This window comes from Zonotrichia leucophrys, chromosome 1, assembly GCF_028769735.1.
Source record: "Zonotrichia leucophrys gambelii isolate GWCS_2022_RI chromosome 1, RI_Zleu_2.0, whole genome shotgun sequence".
Lineage (NCBI taxonomy): Eukaryota > Metazoa > Chordata > Aves > Passeriformes > Passerellidae > Zonotrichia > Zonotrichia leucophrys.
The window spans coordinates 30,568,583-30,586,854 of NC_088169.1; the positions used below are offsets into that span (position 1 = coordinate 30,568,583).

Sequence of the window (18,272 nt, forward strand, 5' to 3'; positions counted from 1 at the left end):
AATTATAACAAAGTAGAAGCAACATATTATAAAAAACACAATAATAATCAGGTCTTGCAACAAAAAAGATGTAAACAAGCAGTGAATAAATGCAGAGAAACAGCTGCAGTTTTGGAGATAGATTATCAAAGGCTGAAAGCTCCTACTGGGACATTACATTTCAGGAATGGCAAGGCAATAACAGGTTTGCTTTACCCCATAAGGCCGCACACAGGATCTCAGAATTGAATCTCTTCTTGTATTTGCGAATTTCTGGGGTGTCGCTCTGTGGCCGTGTGTTTGTGGGGTTCACATTGACAACTGATCCTTTCCGTGTAGGGTCTTGCCTTATTGCCTCTGATCTCATTGCTTCACTAGAAAATCCTACTGAAAGAAAAAAAATAATGTGCATGTAATACCCTTCAAGTGCTGGATTCTGAACATATATTTTTTATATCATACAAACCAAATCAGTAACTGAGAACAGTGAGAGAGTCCTAATTTTTGTAAGAAATGTAAATGGAAAAAGAAATTAAATTATGCAATCCGTTGCAAAACAAATAAAAAGCGTGATGGTAACATTCTTAAGTACTTTAAAGAGCCACTGAAGTCACTGAACCCTTTTTTAATTGTTGTCTTCAGCTACTTTACTTACCCACAGAAGTCACAGTTGTCCCACTAGATGGAGAAATCTGTAGTAATCTGGGGTCTATAAAAGGTGTAAAGGAGGAGGAAGATTTGTGTTTCTGGAGTGTGTTACTAGCGGACTGAGTCTGCAATGTAAATTTCAACTTTATTAATATTAATGACAATAAAAAAGCATGGATAACAAACACCAACATTTTAAAGGCACTATGGAATTATGCTACAGAGCCTCCCCAAGCTTTTATACTTCCTTTATAGATACACAAAGCACTGCAGGCACCACACCTGAGCTAGATATATATGCACACTGCACATGTTACAGCAAAATGCAATTAGCTGAATTGTCATCCCTGAACCTCAGCTGCTAGCAAAGCTTTTTAGTACAGACCACTACAATCAGGCACAAAGCAAGGGAATGTCTCTCCTTTTGAAAATCTGCTTAAATGTATGTATACTGTTTTATCTGCAAGCTGCCCACTACCTACAATTTTTGAATCTATGAAGCATCTCTGAATTGAGGTAGTTAATTAAATTATGAAGTTTGATCTCTTGGCTTGTGCAACAAAATCAGAACCATCTGGGATCAAGCATTCACTTCTATGATGGACTATGTTTCAATGTTCACTACTGTTCATTCTCCCTATTTTGTTTAACCTGAGCCTCTTGCCAGAAAGCTGCAGCAGATTCTTCCACCTTTATTTGACAAAGCAACATATTAAACCTGTATCGAACAAAGGGGCTCATTAGTGTGGAAGGTGTAGCAAACAGTGACATGACACTATGAATATGTAGTGGATAAAATCACTGGTGCTTGTTGAGTTATGAGGTCTAAACATGAAAAAACATAAAGAAAGAAAGAAGACAAGTGAAACAATGAACTGTTAAAAGTGGAAATGGAACAACTTAAAAACCCTTGCCAGTTTAGTATTATAGTGACAACATATCATACTGAAGCAGAATGGGACAAGTGGGAAAAAAAAAAAGTGTGTATATATAAAGAGTGTGTGCATATGATAAGTTATACCGAGCAGTACTGGGTTTTTGCTTGGTTTTATGCAAATATTGTTACAAGACACTTCTTTAGCATCAACTAATCTTCAACCTCTAATCTTCCTAAGCCTCTACAGAAAGAAATAGCAATGGGTCTTTGGCATTTATCCCTGCCCTGAACAGCCCAACACCAAAAGGCTCCTTCATCACCAGGCACTGCCACAGCCCCCACTTCCCAAGCTGAGTTAACTGAGCCCTGCTTACGTATTGCTTAGACCAAAGTAGTGAGCAAGCGCATCTCTGGATCAATCAAGTGATCTCTATAACCTACAAGAGTGTGCTTTAGAAAGACCAAAGAAGAATGAAGCACAGCTGGAAATGATATATAAAGCTAAATGAATTTCCAGGAGGAAACTCTCCCTCCCACCCACCTACTATGTGGTTAAGAAGCATTTTTGATTACGTGGTAAGCATGTGCATTGCCATAAACCTCCCCAGCTCACTGCAACCTCTCCTTATCACACCACTTGCACACCTCCATGGCAGGACTCTACCCTGAGAAGCAGCAGGTTCTTTTACCAAGTTTTGCTCGCCCTGTACCACCCCCTGCTTCAGAGGCTCTCCTGTAAGCCAGGCTGGCCACGCAGCCAGGAGTGGAGCCACCAGACAAGGCTCCCTGCTCACTGCTGGGGCTGGTAAGGGGCAAGTGGCCCTTTGTTCATTTGTACATGTGTTAACTCCTCTGCTGCAAGGGGTTAGCACATGTGAAGGACCAGGCTTTCCCACCTGCACTCAGTAAAGGAAGGCACCCTCCTGGGATCAGCCCAGGACAGCAAGAGGGAGCTTCCCCCATGGTAAAGCCTTCTCCACGTGGACATAATCAGTGCTGGTGGATAACAGTCATCTTTGCACAGCTGCTTCTCAGAGTACACACATACTTGGAAAAAAACCCAAATATTTTCCCCCATTCATTATTCCAAAATAACAATACCTCTGGCTTTTACAACCCTCCCAGGCAACACCTGATTTGTTCACCCAGCCCACATGGCAAGCTTTAGTGAGCAAAATCTCTCCACAGCCACTTCCTCTCCCATTGGGTGAGTTTCAACAAGCAGCTCCTCGTATGTGTGGAGAAACTAGTCCAGCCTTTACTGAAAAAGCCAAAATTAACTGCTAATTCTGAAGAGGCACATTGCTTGCAATTAGCCTGCTCCCGGAATAAAACAGAATTAAAAAGAGTATTGGCTTGAAAATGCAGTAGTCAAGTTTAGTTTAAAATGAACGCCATGCAATTAATGACTCACTAAAAGGAAGCAAAAATAGTAAACTGGCAAGTTTGGCGTGGGACTGCTCTAGAGTTAAGGGCTTCTTACACAGAACTGAAATGTGTTATTTGGGAGGTGGGAACAAAGGTGACAGAAAAAAAAAGCAGGGGAGATTGGCTGGAGTTCCTTTGCAAACTAGCTACTAGGCAATGCTGCTATAACCCTATGAAAGCAGCCAGCTGTGGTGTAAGACATACCTCATTAGTAGTTAGCTTGTCCTGGGGTGTCTGTGGGGACATGGTGGGTGTCGGCTGGCTGGAGGATGGGGAGGAGGAGGTGGAGGAAGTGGAGGAGGAATGGCTTTGCTGTAAGAGATCTGGCAAGAGGTGAATGCGACCGGCAAAGCCATTGCTCTCATGATGGCTGGCACGCTTTTTGTCAACTGTACTCTGTAGAAAAAACAGGCACACTTGTCTTGCTCAAGTGCTGCTTAAAAGTCTATATCCCTAACAACCTCTCTCCTTCTCTCCCTCACTCCCTACCTTTTCACTTTTTTTTTACTTTTTATTTTTTAAAACAGCTTATAATCTGTGCTTTGATGCCTGCATGGAAAGGGAAAGTGGGCAGAGCTACTAGAATTCATGAAATTCCCACCAGCAGGCAAATGCTTGGTTCATGTGGTTGACTTGCACAGCCAGTTCCACAAATTAAGAGAACAGCAACTGCGCTGCTAAGTCCAACACCACAACAGGGACAAGCACATTTTTTGGGGGTGGGGTGATGATTTTTTTTCCCTATTGTTTTGTTTAAAACTAAGTTTGACGCTATGCAGATAGCAGTTTGGACTTTCTGGAGAATCCCTTCAGCTAACTATTTAAAACAATAACCATGAAATTTTAATTTTCAAATAAGAGGACTCAGTTAAGAAATTGGCATTCAGTTGTGAAACTCAGAAATGCGATTACTGAGGAAACTCCTATAAGCTAGCACGCTCATTAACACACAAGCTCATTTAAAAACAGGGAACCGTTATGTTTCAGAGGCACAAGAATACAATATTTTCAGAATCAAAGGCAACAACACAGCACTCTACTCTGTCCACATTCTCTGCCTCACCACCTATTTTGCTTCTCCCCACACCAACTGTTGTGTGAATTTGCATGTACATGTGTGTGTATGTCATCTGGGTGGTCTGTATGCCCTAAACTACAGGTTCAAAACAATTTTAAAAAAGCTTGAGTGCTCCCACCCCAGCTCCCTCCCAGCCTCACTCCTGAGACACAGATTTGGTTCTGTGCTACAACTAAGTTTTTACTCCAGGTACTTGCTCCACGGATCTGCAGCTTTTCTACCCTTCTCTCCCACAGACTTTGAGATACTCTGCATGGTGCTGCCATGAGTGTCACTGGAAAGCATGCAAAACAGAAGCAAGGGTGAAGGGCTACTCTCCTCTTTGCATGCATCAAACATCTTGCTGCTCTGAAATTCTCTACAGCTGCGTCTTGATAATACGAACAACAAATATAATGTAGAAACAGCATGGGTGAATGAGCGAGTGGGTTAATGAGCACAGAAAGGGTGCAGCACTGCACAGGGAAGGAAAAGCAATACCTGTCGAACAATTAAGGTGCCCTCCTTAGAAGGAGTCAAGGCAGGTTCACTCTCCACATCATCATGGACAATCATGGTTTTTACTGACTCTGTTTCACCATTGCTCAAGTTCAACGTTGACCTATTTGTTAGACAAGAAATAACTGGAGTGAGACAACAGCACTGGTGCCCTGGCTGTCACTGCCCCGCATCAAAGCATACTCAAAACTAATTTGTATTATAGCCAGAGTGGAATATTTACATGAGCTGCCTAGAAAAGACTCTCAAAAAAAAAGGCAAGATATTGTTGAACAGTTTCTTGTTTTGGAACAAATGATGGGAGAAGAAGGAAAGGACATTCAGAAGTCTATCCTTAGTGTTTGAATATATGAACATATGAGGCTGCTATGTCTTGCTCATGGATTGCAACAATCTGAAGGAACTAACATACAAGCCAAAATGCTAACGCCCTTTTCCTTCAATCCTCCATAAGGCAAAACAGATGCAAAACACTGATAGAGGGACTAACACTGCTCGGACATCATCTGGTCCAGAAGTAGATTCATCTGCTCCTTCTTGTTCCATATCATCATCTTCCTCATCTGTTGTCCCTGACTCCTCACTCGAGGATGAGTAATCGGTTACTTTATGTGGAGGTCGCACATCCTCCACTGCTCGCAGCTCCTTCGCCAGTGCAGTTAAATCCTGTTGGGAGAGGGAAGAAAAAAATGTTAAAAGTGATGTTGCAAGTAAGAGAGAAGAAAAGTTTGCAAGACAAACCCACAGGATTAGTGTCCAAGTTTGCTCACTTCTGTGTTTCCACTGCCCCAGCAGTACTGTTTCCTTTGACTTATTCATTCCTAACAGTTACCAAAACTCACTTTCTCATAAATTCATACACCAGAAGAGCCAACCTAAGGGGGTCTTGCCATATCATAGAAAAATATGCATACTCTTGAAACCCAATCATCCTGATTTATGACTAACTGCAGCATCATAAGAGATATGGCTACTGAAGAAAGTTCCAAGGAAAGATAGAAATACTGTGAAAAACCAATGAGTTTCCCAAGATACAACTGGACACAGAGCTGTAATCAATTGTAATAGCAGCCAGATGTAGAAAATGTCAGAAATCTTTCACAGAAAGCAGGAAAAATTTAAGGTCTTACCACTTCTCCCTGCACCATTCAGCCCAGCATTGGCACATTCAGGTCAAATGCACGATCATTGGTCCAGCCCCAGGAAGGAAGCACAAGATTGAAAGAGAGAAAGGCATGGATTAGGAAGGAAGAAATCCAGAGAGCAGAAATAAATCCCAGAAGCAGTGCAAAATATGATGTTTGCAGTACTGATGTGCACAGGCAATTGCACAGCCCAGAACATGCTGCTAGACCCAGCTGATCAACAGCTGATGTTCACCCCAATGGCACTGAAGGAAGCTCTCAGTGTACTTTTTGTGAATCTACTTAAAAAAGAAGGAGGACAGGGGAGAAGGATGCAACTTACAGCAGGCTTGATAGGTCTGAAGACTTCCTTTTTCTCTTCAGGCTTTTTAGGTGCACTTTCATGGCGCTGTGATGGCGAACCCTCTGATTTGGATGATGCTGCATGTGCCAAGACACCAAAAGGAACACAGAACAAAGAAGATTAAGCAAGGAGCTAAAGCATGTTTTCTTACTTCACTCTGGAGTGAGGAAGACATGAGAGGTGACTATTAGGGGTGTTTGACCACAAGACCTAAATTTCACTGGTTCACTACTATATTGTCCCTGAAGGACTATACAAAAAACACCATAAGCTGTGATTTGTATAGGTGCGACTGACCTATGTCTGAAGCCAAAGTAAACGGTCACAACAATTGTAAATCAAAGAGCCAAGTGTGGCCACAAGCTGGAAAACCTCCATCATCATCCATTGTAGCCCAGCTGAGACCTATCCATGGCAGTCTGCATGCTGTCAACAACCACCAAGTATCAAAATGTGCCCTTGCACACATAAGAAAGGGAGGGAGCTGTGAGGGCACGGAGACTGGGCTGTTTGCACATAGGAAAGTGCAGCAGTGCCTGGATGTGAATTCAAGAACAATGAAACAAACAGTTTGACAACAATTTCTGTGCCTGCTGCCTTTCCCAAGCAAGGACATATGGCCAAGAGGGTACAGAAAGCCAACCCAACTCTGACACTGCATGTTCAAAGGTAGTTCCCTGTGAGGGTTGTCATCTTTAATTACTGAGTGCTTCACAGCGTCATAAAATTAGAAACACAGTGTTACAGAGGGTAGGAGAAGGACTTACATCTCATCCTGAACCGCTCTCCAGACCCACTCTGAGAGCCAGGGTGGGAGCCAGGTTGTGAGCCAGAGTTGCTTGAGCCAGAAGAACTGCCACTGCCTGGCCTTGGTACAAGCTTCTCCACCCTTTCCCACAGCAGACGAGGCTCTATATTGCTGTATCAAGGGAGGAAAGAAACTCTTTGTCACACACACTTCAGCCCCAGATTCCCAGCTCTAAACTGAAGCATCACTCTCTCTCAGTGTTTTGCTAAGAACTCAACTGAAAGAACACTCTAATGCTGAGATCAGGGCATCAGTAATGCTTCACAACCCAGGCATCAGCTCCCTTTGAAATAATTATTACCGTATTTATGATGGTCAAAAAAAAGTTTAGGTGGGTATAAGCTACTTCTTTTATTTGGAGTTATCTACCTGCCTTTCTTATGTATATAACCTGAAGTGGACAATTCTCTCAGCCTGCATGCAGCATCAGAAGTGTCCTAGACACTAAACACAAACCAAAAAGAACACCAGAATACCCTCACCCCTATCCAGTGAGCTAATTCCACAGTGGCTTGCCCATGTTGCTCTGTTGAGCTCAGGAGTCAGCTCCCTCCTCCCCCTTCCTGACCTTGGGTGCTCTGTGTCACAGCTCAGGGAGGCTTTTTCCCCCTTTTAAAACCTGGTTCTGGCTAAGAGGCCAGAAAATTTTTGAGCTCTCTTCACTTTAGATGTTACAAGCCCTCCTGATGCCAGTAATCCCCACGGTATTCCCTGTTGCACCAAAAGGCAAGATATTCATAAACAACCACATTTGTTCCAAAATTTGAAGGGTATTTGAAATTACTGCAAAAATTACAGGGTAGGCAACTCAAATGAGAAGAGGAAAGAAGAAATTTTGTCAGCATTTGTTGACACATGTGCCACATCGAGAGAAATCAATCATTACTGAAAAGGGATCCAACACCATCTTCCTTTCACATCCTACAAGCATTGCCAAAAGCTGTCTGGAAATGCCTGGCTTCCCATATGCCTTTTCCTTCCAATTCAAGAAAAGCAAGGACACATAGGCTTACAAACCTCGTGGAATTCCTTTGACCTGCTTGGTTATTTTGCTGCCCAGTGCCCTGCAGTGGGGAATCACGGCGGGACAGGACTGGTGATCGGGACGTTGTTCTCACAGGTACCTTGGGAGAAAAAAGGTTCTGTTAAACCCATGAAGAGGACAGACAGGACAGGACGATAAAACTTCTCCTGCCACAAAATATATTCTTAAGATCTTAACAACATGTTTTAAGTACAAGCTAGCATCAATGACCAAAAGCAGTGAACAAACACCCACAAAGCCAAAAGCCTTAGCTGTGATGCTGTTCAGAATTTGAATAGAACTTGATGTTTAGTCTTAACATTAAATAGCGTTTAATGGTTATCACACGAACACGTACACGCCCTGCTACCCTCCCAACTACTGAGACATCTGAAAAGAATATGGCATTTTGACTGAAGCAGGGGAGGCACAAAGCAATTTGCTGAAACAGCATGAGAATTAGGAGAATAAGCTCAAGGGAACCAAACAAATGCCCGGGAATGGATCAGCAGAAGGCAAAGACTGGTGGGGGGGAGCAAGAATATACTCAGAAGAAGCAAATCCCAGTGGATGGGAGGGGGGATGGAAGGGGGAGAGGAGGAGGAAATATATTGAATGTTTCCTTTTTGTTCAGATCCATCTTAATTTTAAATAAGTGTATGATTCATAGTTTGGGTTACAAACCAATGAAGAGGAATATTAACTCTGAGCAATAACCTCAGGGATATTTTGAATTATTTCCTGAATATGGTAATTATTTGTTAACTTTGCATAATAAATTGTTTCTCTGAAATAGCTGCATTCTATAAATAATTACCAATTTTATATGAAGCTTCAATATTGTACTTCAGGTTGATTATCATTAACCCATTGACTGAATACCTACATTAAGAACTGCCTTCCAAAATACTGTTACCAGTGCTGGCACAAGGGCACGGTCTTCCCAGTGCCCAGGGCATCACATCCTTAAGAAAACTGTAATTAATAATAAAAAAATAGCGCACATCTGTCTTTCTACTCCTTACCCTTGGAGGCACCTCGTCACTGTCTGATCTAGCCCAAGCCTTTTGGGTGGGGTCGGGTACCTCCGACTTAGAGTCAGAACTCTGATTAAGCACTTCACTGCGTGAAGGTGGATATGGGTCCTGGGAACGAAGATGGTGATGAGCAAATTTGGGAGAAGGGTCACTGAAGGAATGGGATCGCGAGACAGGGGAAACATTGTTCTTGAGAGATGCCAGATGGGACCACTGTACCTTACAAAAAAACAAAACATAAAACATTCAATGCGCTCAGTATAACCGGCTTTCCAATTAACACAGAATAAAGGCAGGTGGGGCAGGCAGAGACAAATTGGTTATGGCATTAGGTAAGCGTGGGGTGGAATCAATGCACTTAAAAGCAAGGCAAGCGCCCAAGGAACGTAACAGACTGAAAATACAGCACATATGCAATTTCTGTGTGATGCACTCTCCACACACACGTACACTGGTGCCCAGAGAGAAAGGGGATCCAATATCTGCACCATGAGCCTGAGTTCAAAGGCCACTCAAGACAGAAGTCACCTTCTGTTCCCTGATCTTCAGTGGGCTTTGGCCAGGTCTCATGGTGGGCTGGGAAATTTGAAGTGGACATCCAATTAGAGCAATGTACAAAATTAAAGAATGCTGTAAATTGGGTAAACCAACAGACATTTACTTTTACTAACAAATTCAGGGACTGGATACAGCTTGAAACTTTTGGAGAAAGACCATAACACAAAGCCTTTATTCCTTTACAGTTATTGCAATATATATAAAAAAATATAATATATATTGTATATAGTATACATATGTACAATGCATATTATACTTACACCATATATGTACCATATACTGTACATATATACATATTTATACACAAAGTACACACACACATTTACATGCACACATATTCAATTACACACACTAAGAAGGCATAACAGTGACTAAGGAGTTAAAACTCCATTAGGATTCCCACTGAAATCCATATTCCCTTCAGCCTACTTCCTCTTTGTGCTTAAGCCTGTGTTTCAGAGTTAATTTCTGAAACTAAGGAGGAGGAAAGGTCACAACTGAGGAACATGCTGTTTTCACTCCTAATGATTAAGCAAAACTTTGCTTTCAATCCCAGTTTCAGTAGGCTGGCTGTATTTGTTTTTATGTTATTATTTCCTCAATTTTAATACACACAGCTGTTGAAGAGCCTGATTATCCTTAATAAGAGTGAAAGACACAGACTTTAAAAGTAACTGGCACAGAGTATGAAGATACAAATCCAATATTTTGAAATAGTCATAGCGGTTTGAATAAAAGCCAGGAAATAATGAGCAAGAGATGAAGTTCTGTCCTGATTTCTCCCACTCTTCCGTCTGTTCAAATTCTCCTGTTGTCCAAAAGAGTGGCAATACCTAGTCACAATCAGGGATGGTTTTAGCTTGCACTGTCATCAACAGACTTTATGAAAATTCTGCATGGAAACAGAGGAACTAAATGCAGAACTCTACAGTTTAATTTAGCATACCTAAACTGCTCAGAATTCATGAGCTATGGCTAACTTTTAGACAAAAGTTACTTTTTCAATTCATGCCATAACTCCTATGGGATCAGGTGTCAAGATCTGAAGGCTCTTGGTTAGAAAACAAAAGAACAATGGCTACCATGCAGCTTAGTGGTTTCAACCTCTTCTTGATTTTCCAGGGGTGGTACAGAGTTTTATTTAGCAACTGCAGGCCTACTGACAACAAACTTGCTTTTCTTAGACATGTTTTGCAAACTCTTTGAAACAGTGCTCACACTGCTAAAACCCACTTGTTTAGTTAGCTTTTTTCTGCAAGAATTTTAAAAACCAAGTGCACTTTTTTCCTGAGCATCCTTTTGAGTAGTAAAAGCCTTGCACAGAGCAAATTCTGAATTGCAAAATGCTCTGCAACTGCCACCAGCATTTAACCCACTGTGTCACTGCTGCACAGATAATAATGGCGTACAACAGTTCTAGTCTAGCTCTAACATGAAAAAACCCAAACCAAAAAAATACACCAAACCCACTAATCCATCAGTTTATCAATAAAATAAGCAAAAACAGACAAAGAGCAAATCTACAGAATAAGCTGTTTTGTGTAATAGTACTACCCTTTACAAAAGGCTTTTAAAGTGCAAAGATCTGCAAATCTGAAGGAAACACGTTAGGACTTTTGCATTCCTTGCAGGCTCACCAAGATTTTCCTGGACACTTACCTGGGGCTCCATTGGCCTCTGCAGGGCAGGCTGAGCAGGTTCTGAGTTTCCATTGGAAAAGGACTCTGATCTTGAAGGCACTGGTGGCTCCAACACTTTGCCCATCTGTTTAGACTGTGCTTCAGGGGAGCCCTGATTAGTTTTTCTAAATCTCTCCTCCACCTAAGCCAAAATAAATGGGGGTTAAGCCTTGAGTCAGTAAAACCAAGTACAGTAGAAATACAAAGGGGAGTACCACCTTTTCTTTACTACAAAGAAAGCAAATACATTTGGGGTTTGGCAGGATTTTTTCCCTACCACTTTTGCCAGCAAGTTCACTGAGTGAATTCCACCAAAGTTCCAAGTAGGCCAATATGGATAATCCATACTAGGGAGAGAGGAGACACAGGAAGTAGCAAGATGTGAGATATGATGAAAGACCATTATGGGCCTTCTTTCTGCCTAGACTAATTTTCCATCAGTACTTTCCTCACAGATAATAAAAAAGATATACTTAAACAGAAACAACTTTACAATATAAAAGTATTTCCCACAGCTATCCCTTACTTGAGCTGCCCACCTTATGCAAGCAATGGTTTTGGATTATCTGCTTTCCTGTGCTTCTCTCTTCAGCAACAGAAGAAGAGACAGGAGATGTTTCTCTACCAGGTAACACTGGAGTCTCTTCAGCTTCAGGCTCAAAAGTGTAGATCTTATCTCTCTTATCAAATACTCTCAGCACAAACTCAAAGGGTGTAGAGGACAATGCCATCAGTTTGTTTCCTGCTCTCAGGAAGGTGTAGAATTGATCTTATGTTAACCTCAAGAGCTTGCTGAGGGGAAGACTAAATCAGAATGTGCTCAGTCCTCAGCAGACCATGAAGCAAGGTCCCCATGCAGAAATGTCACCTCTATCAGGGCCACAACACTGACAACAAAGTGAGAGGTATGAAGGACAAGAGATGGAGGGAGGCTACAGGCAGAAAGGAAACAGCCTCTCATTTCCTAAGAAAGTCTGTTGCCAGAACCAAGGCAGCATGTGCCAGGTAAGCTACCTCTGAGGAATGCTAAGCTCACAGTATTTTATCAAAGCACCAAAGATCAAACTGGAAGCTTGGGATGATTTAATTTGCTTTAGCCCTTGTGCCCAGAGCACAAAACCAGTATTGGGATGATTTCCTAATGTTCCCTAGGAGTGATGGTCTGGAGAGACTGGCCTCCAGAGAATAGGCAAGTTTCCAGACTCCTCGCCTCAGGTGGGTTCCTCTACAAACCCAACCTGCTTCTCCATTCCAAAGTTTGAGGATAGTACCAGGTTGCCTATAGGGACAAGCAGACAAGCTTCTGTTAAGGTCTACACAAAACACACCATGTCCTGGGAAGAGTGCAACAATAATGGAGGCAAGCATCTTCACCATGCAATCATTTTCACCACCGTGTTCAACTTCATAGAGGCATTCTTTAAAGTCTAAAAAACAGGCCAGACTCCTTGTTATGAATAGAATAAGGAAAAGCCTCAAGTCTTTCTGTCTGAAGCAACAGGTTTTCACATCTCTAGCTGTAGATTATAGGAAATTTCTTCTACAAAGCACATAAACTGCACGAGCGACATGTCCTCAAAACCAGACAAGTGGCAAGGAGATAGAATGCATTCCTGGACAGAAACAGGTCCTATTCCAGTCATCTGACTGTCTGTACCTGGAAGTGATATTAAGTTCTAATCTTCCTGCTGTTTCCCAAAGCCAATCTTACTTAGAATTCCTTTTCCTTATATCCTCACTGCTACTGCAATGAGGAAAGAAAACTAATCACCAATAAATTTTGCCAGGCAGGAAGGTTAGTCCACTTCACCTTACCATCCCAATATCAGCATCTCTGTAGGTTGACACTTTTTCTGGAGAGCAGTATGGCTGAAAGTATGAGGCACAGAACACTCGTTCCAATTCAGTGTTTTTTGTAAGGAATGATGTCAGAGTTAATGCCTGCTGCTAGGATTAAATTGTGCCATTCCCACTGCCAGGTATCAAGACCTTATGGCTATACTTCTATCACATTTTTTAAAAGACTGTTATACAATGATCTCTGGGAAGATCTGACTATCAATCAATTTTTCTGTCTTTACTCTTTTGGGCTAGAGCAATCACAAAAGAAAGACTACAACAGGAAAAACAAGTGAGTCAGTGGTTCTCCTAAAGGACGGAACACTTAAATCTTTTTCTCACCTTTTCAGCTCTGAAAGGAAAATTAAGCAGATACAGTTCTGCATCCTTCTAAATCCCAGCCAGCATTCAGGCTGGACAGAAGTGCTAGACTGGTGATGCTTTCACTGAGGTGGGCCAAGAGCATGCAACAAGGACAAGAGGGCAGGTTCCATGCCTGCACCATCACATACCAGACAAGTCTGAACTTCTTCCAAGTAAGAAAGGCACATCAGATACTTCAACCATCAAACATAATGGATGAGATAGGACAAACATAGTTTATTAAGAACCTGGACAACAGCATCTAGAATAAAACGAGTTTGCGTCCACCAAGCCCAAACAATAGGACTTCAAAGACTAAGAGGCCCTGCTGGATGAAGCTGAACCAAGAGCTATTTTATCATGTTTAGCAGGCCTAAATACATTTACTGTTCTTGTTCCAAAATGTATCCACCTAGTTCCCACATGCAGGTGATGAATGCCATTAAGAGCTTGGACTAACATTGCCCAGTCTGGTGGTTTGTGGGCAGTATGGTGCTCAAGGGAAACACAAGAATAAGATCACTGAAAGAAAGCCAAATATACATCAAAGAAATGTTCACTTGCTTCCCAATGTTACTCATGGACCGGTGAAGACTCACTGAAAGGCACAGCACTTCAGATCAACTTGTAAGTGCCTGAAGTTGAAGAACGCAGCACCATAAAGTTTCAAAAGAGTGGGACGTGATCTCAGAAAAGAATACTTAACATTTCAGAAATGAAACTAATGAAATTCAGGTTTTTGCTCGTGAGAAGGAAATTTTGAAAAGTGTAAGTTAAAACACCAAATGTGTACACATGTGCTGAGTGTTAACATCCATCATAGGTTTGTGCTTTCCAACTGCCTCTCAATTTCAAATCACCAGTACTTGCCAGAGACACAGACCACTGGACCAACAGTTCCTAAGAAAACATGTCTGATGAAGCACAGATACAACTTCCTGACATGATACTTCCAAAACCAGGCCCCTTAGTCTGCAGCCTTCCAGACCTTCTTTCCAACTTTTACACCTCAAAAAGCCTGAACTCCAGTGATTGCAGCAGAAGCACTCAGAAGTTGCCCTAGGGCTTGCAAACCAGTAACCAACAGTTAAAATATCCTGCTCCTTATGAGTGGTGCTTTGGTGTAGCAGAACTGCAGTCATGCTGATGGCAGCAGGCAGAGAAGCAGTTAGCAGACTCCTGTTCACTAGCAGGACTTACCTCACGTGCTCTTTCAGCAGGCTCATAGTGGGACTTAGGCTCAGGGGTATGATAGCTTTGTTTATTTCTTTCTTGCTGCTGCTGCTGCTGCTGTTGCTGCTGCTGCTGCTGCCGCCTGTGGTCGTGCTGCAGCGACAGGAGGTAGGCTTGCTCCTGCTGCAGCTGCCGCTGGAGTCGCTCTGCCTGCCGGTGCTCCTCCATCTCTCGCCATCTGTATTCCTTTGAGAGAACGGGGGAGGAATTCAAGACATGACACTGACTGTAAGGTGGATGTGTCCCTACCAATCCCATTAAAAATGCACCTTTCTGGTTGCTGTTTTGTTTGTTTGTTTGTTTTATTGTTAATGTGTAACCAAGAGCTAAGTTAGACCCATATGACTTGTGTCTTATGTTGGGAAAGTCATGAGTGTACTGCTAAGCTTCACATGATTGGAGAGTTATGACAAAACTGATTTTTATTAAAGGGAAAAAAAGAGTTGTTTATGCTAAATCCAGTGTTAAGTTCATAAAACAATGATTTAGACCAACACTAGGCCATTGTATCCTGGGGTGGATTTACATATCATGTGTGCTTTTGATCTGCAACACAAGCACTCTAGTTCTTCACTGAATGCCAAGGTCTGTTCAGAAACTCGACCACCACACCAGAACTGTTCCACTTTAACATAAAGCCTCCTCTTATTGCCCAGAAAGCAGTGTGACCATACAGCACTTCTCATATGTGCCTGTCAGCCCACAACGCTAGCATAAATGGCCTTTTAATCAAGCTCCTTTGTTGTCATACTGTCAGTGCAGCTGTGCCCAACTGAGGGAAGCCTAGGACTGGCTGGATAAATGGATCCTATAGCTACTGAACAAAACAGATACAGTGCTTTACCAGTAACATGGCCTGCTCCTGGAGCAGCTGCTGCTGTAGAATTTCCAAGTGCCGCTGCTCCTCTTCTAGCTGTCGCCTGATATACTCCTGTCACATAGAAATTACCCAGCAATAAATTTATTCAAAAGGAATGCATCAGAACCCCCTGGGTGGAACACCACACGCTACTTCCCCAGTTCAGCTTTATGAGAAACTCACTTCAGGATGGATTAGTGCCTGCAGAACAATTTAGGAAGCTCTGCCTCCTGAGCATTACATTTTGGCCCCTCCTGTTCTGAAATGTGCACTCCTGCAAATGTTGCCGGCACAGGCCAGTGCTCATTTATGTATTTTGGAAGTGGTTTCAAGAAGCAGCAAAATGCACTTGAAGGTTTTGGTAAGTTAAAACACAGCAAGTCTGACTCAACACAGCCAATACAAAGTCACATGCAAGTTGTATTAAACATTAGTGTGTTGCACTGGTGCGATGAACTGTTAGCAACAGCTAGAGCCAGGCATAGTGTAGGCAGAGCTGGAGCAAGCTCCCCCAAACGGGCTCTGCCAAGTGCAGTTGGGACCTGCCCTGCCAAGTCTCCCCTGCCGCCCTCACCAGAAGTCTCTCCTGAGCAAACACTGCCAGCCTTGCTGAATTATGCGATGGTTATGACACAAACAAACATCCACCAGGAAACAGAAATTAGACCAAACTCACTTGTTCTTGCCATCTAGCCACCTCTTCACCTGCAGCCTCAACAGGTCAAGACATTTACCCTTGCTTCACCTACCCCTAGAAGAACTCAAACTCTGAAGCACCAAACCCAAGCTGGTAACATCCTATCATGCAATTAATGGAAGTATGTAACATGTGCATGCGCACACACACAAGCACACGCACACATTTACAGTGTATGCATAAAGAAATTAATGGATCAGTGATACAGTGATGGGAGTTATAGAAAGTCTTGTGACAGACTGATGAGATACACCATACTGCTGTTACGCACATTGGCTGAGCCACAGTTTGAGTTAACAAAAATTCTAAGAGGGAATGTGTTTTTTCTTCTAAAAAAAAGAATAGAAATTCAGAGTGGTTCAGCTTGGCCACACCAATTAACCATTTGTCATTACTGGCACTGTGCGCAATTAGCATTTCAACAGTTTAAAAAGCAGCTGGGGGAATACCCGGTGTCTGCCCAAAAGCAAATTGCTATGCTGTAATTAGAGATTTTCCATATAATTATTCCCATTGGTTAGTCTTCTCTCCTTTTGACTCAAGAATCTTTGAAACATAGACAAACACAATAAAATTTCCCAGTAACACAATCATCAGTGATCTCAATACAGTGAATTTATGTAAGAAAAAATTAAGGTATGTCAGGCCAAACCCAGCATTCCTGAAGTTAATGGGAAATTTACAATCAATCAGCCTCTAGGACAGAAATTTTGGCCCTTTATTTGCAATCAGCATTTTGCAGTACATGCACAGTAAGTATTGCTCTGATTATCACCCTGATTGAAGTTATTAAAGGATTTTAAAACATGCAGATTTCATGCATAAATATAGCAGCTGAATTTCACAGTTTAACAAGTCTCTCAGTTGTACTTTCAATGTATTAAGGGCACACTGGCATAACTTAAGATATACTTGTTGCCTGAATGGGCATACGTTACTGATTTTAAACAGAATAAAAGAGGGAAATTGCATATTGAAGTTTTAGGATGGAAAATCCTGTGCAGCTCAAAGATTCCATCTCAAATTCAGAGTACACAAAGTTCATGCCAGTGACCAATTCTGTGTGCCAGAAGTTGACACGCAACAGAGCGACCCTTCTCTTGGGAGGCCTTCTGATCAGGGGCATGTCCTGCAAGAACCACTGATCCAGCAAGACAAGCCTAGAAACAGTTTTCAGTCCCAGTCATGATTTTGCCAATTCTGGTGATTTTAGTCCAGCCCAGGGGCATGAACTGAATTTAGAGTACTGCAACAAGACTTCTTTTTTTGAGAGAATATTGAGGCTGCCAGAATTTTCCATAAAGCCCTAGAATCCTATGTTAGTGCACTTGCTGTCAAAAACAACAAAGATGAAAGAGTTAGTGTTACATTGCCTCTAAGCTGATTTAGGCTTACCACTTTTTTAAAAATTAAATTAGAATTTAGAAGAAACAAACTTATTGCACATATATCTGTATCATAGACTCACCTGCTCCCTTTCTACCCTCCTCTTTTCCTCCTCTGCTCTTCTTCTCTCTTCCTCCTCCTTACGCCTCCTCTCCATTTCTTCCAGACGTCTTTTTTCCTCCTGTTCTCTCCGCCTTTGCTCACGCTCTTGTTGCCTTCGAGCTTCCCTTTCTCTTCTTTGTTGCTACAAAAAGGGAAAAGAAACCACAGAGTTTTACTTTTGTTGTTATCAAAGAAAGAGGTGGGGTTGTTTTCTATGGTGAAGAGCGGGATTTACCAGGACTAGCAAGCTCTGCAACTGAGTGACAAAACAGTTTATGCAAGTGCTCCACCAGGAAACCAAACTCATACCCAGCACACATCTATCCCTAGAAGCAGCCTCACTTAGACTCTCTGGTTTCTTCATGCACACACAAAATGTCATGCACCATACTCCTGATGACAATCGAGGTGTGGAAACTCACTCCTTTCTTCAAAAAAGGCTAACACAAACACCAATCCTCAAACAACTGTTGAACTCAAGAGATGAAAACTTGACATCAACAGCCTACTTGTTGCCAAAATGGAGTGATCAGCCCTACTAAATCAGCTAACTCAAATGCCAACTATCTGAACTTTCCCTAAGTAGCTTGCCTCTTAAAACAGTTGGTCTGCTAAGAATTTTGTAGTGTTGGCCCAACAATCAAGCTTAATTTCATGCACTGCCCAAAGCTTTGCCTAAGAGAGAAGGAAG

General features: G+C 42.2%; 1 protein-coding gene across 10 annotated transcripts in view; it reads right to left on the reverse strand.

Moving 5' to 3' along the window:
* The window catches only part of MAP4K4 (mitogen-activated protein kinase kinase kinase kinase 4), a 163,499-nt gene that overhangs the window by 17,524 nt on the left and 127,703 nt on the right, over nucleotides 1-18,272 (reverse strand). Inside the window, exons 13-25 of one of the 10 annotated variants that reach the window (XM_064710508.1) lie at nucleotides 17,562-17,723; nucleotides 15,382-15,468; nucleotides 14,505-14,723; nucleotides 11,083-11,244; nucleotides 8,854-8,973; nucleotides 7,822-7,928; nucleotides 6,764-6,915; nucleotides 5,976-6,073; nucleotides 4,999-5,174; nucleotides 4,491-4,611; nucleotides 3,137-3,328; nucleotides 635-752; nucleotides 196-366 (exon numbers count right to left, since the gene is read on the reverse strand). In XM_064710508.1, coding sequence (XP_064566578.1) covers nucleotides 196-366; nucleotides 635-752; nucleotides 3,137-3,328; nucleotides 4,491-4,611; nucleotides 4,999-5,174; nucleotides 5,976-6,073; nucleotides 6,764-6,915; nucleotides 7,822-7,928; nucleotides 8,854-8,973; nucleotides 11,083-11,244; nucleotides 14,505-14,723; nucleotides 15,382-15,468; nucleotides 17,562-17,723 — 1,885 coding nt within the window. Of the gene's footprint in view, nucleotides 1-195; nucleotides 367-634; nucleotides 753-3,136; nucleotides 3,329-4,490; nucleotides 4,612-4,998; nucleotides 5,175-5,975; nucleotides 6,074-6,763; nucleotides 6,916-7,821; nucleotides 7,929-8,853; nucleotides 9,085-11,082; nucleotides 11,245-14,504; nucleotides 14,724-15,381; nucleotides 15,469-17,561; nucleotides 17,724-18,272 lie in introns of all 10 variants that reach the window. The other 9 variants (XM_064710489.1, XM_064710479.1, XM_064710469.1 and 6 more) reach the window with 9 other exon arrangements.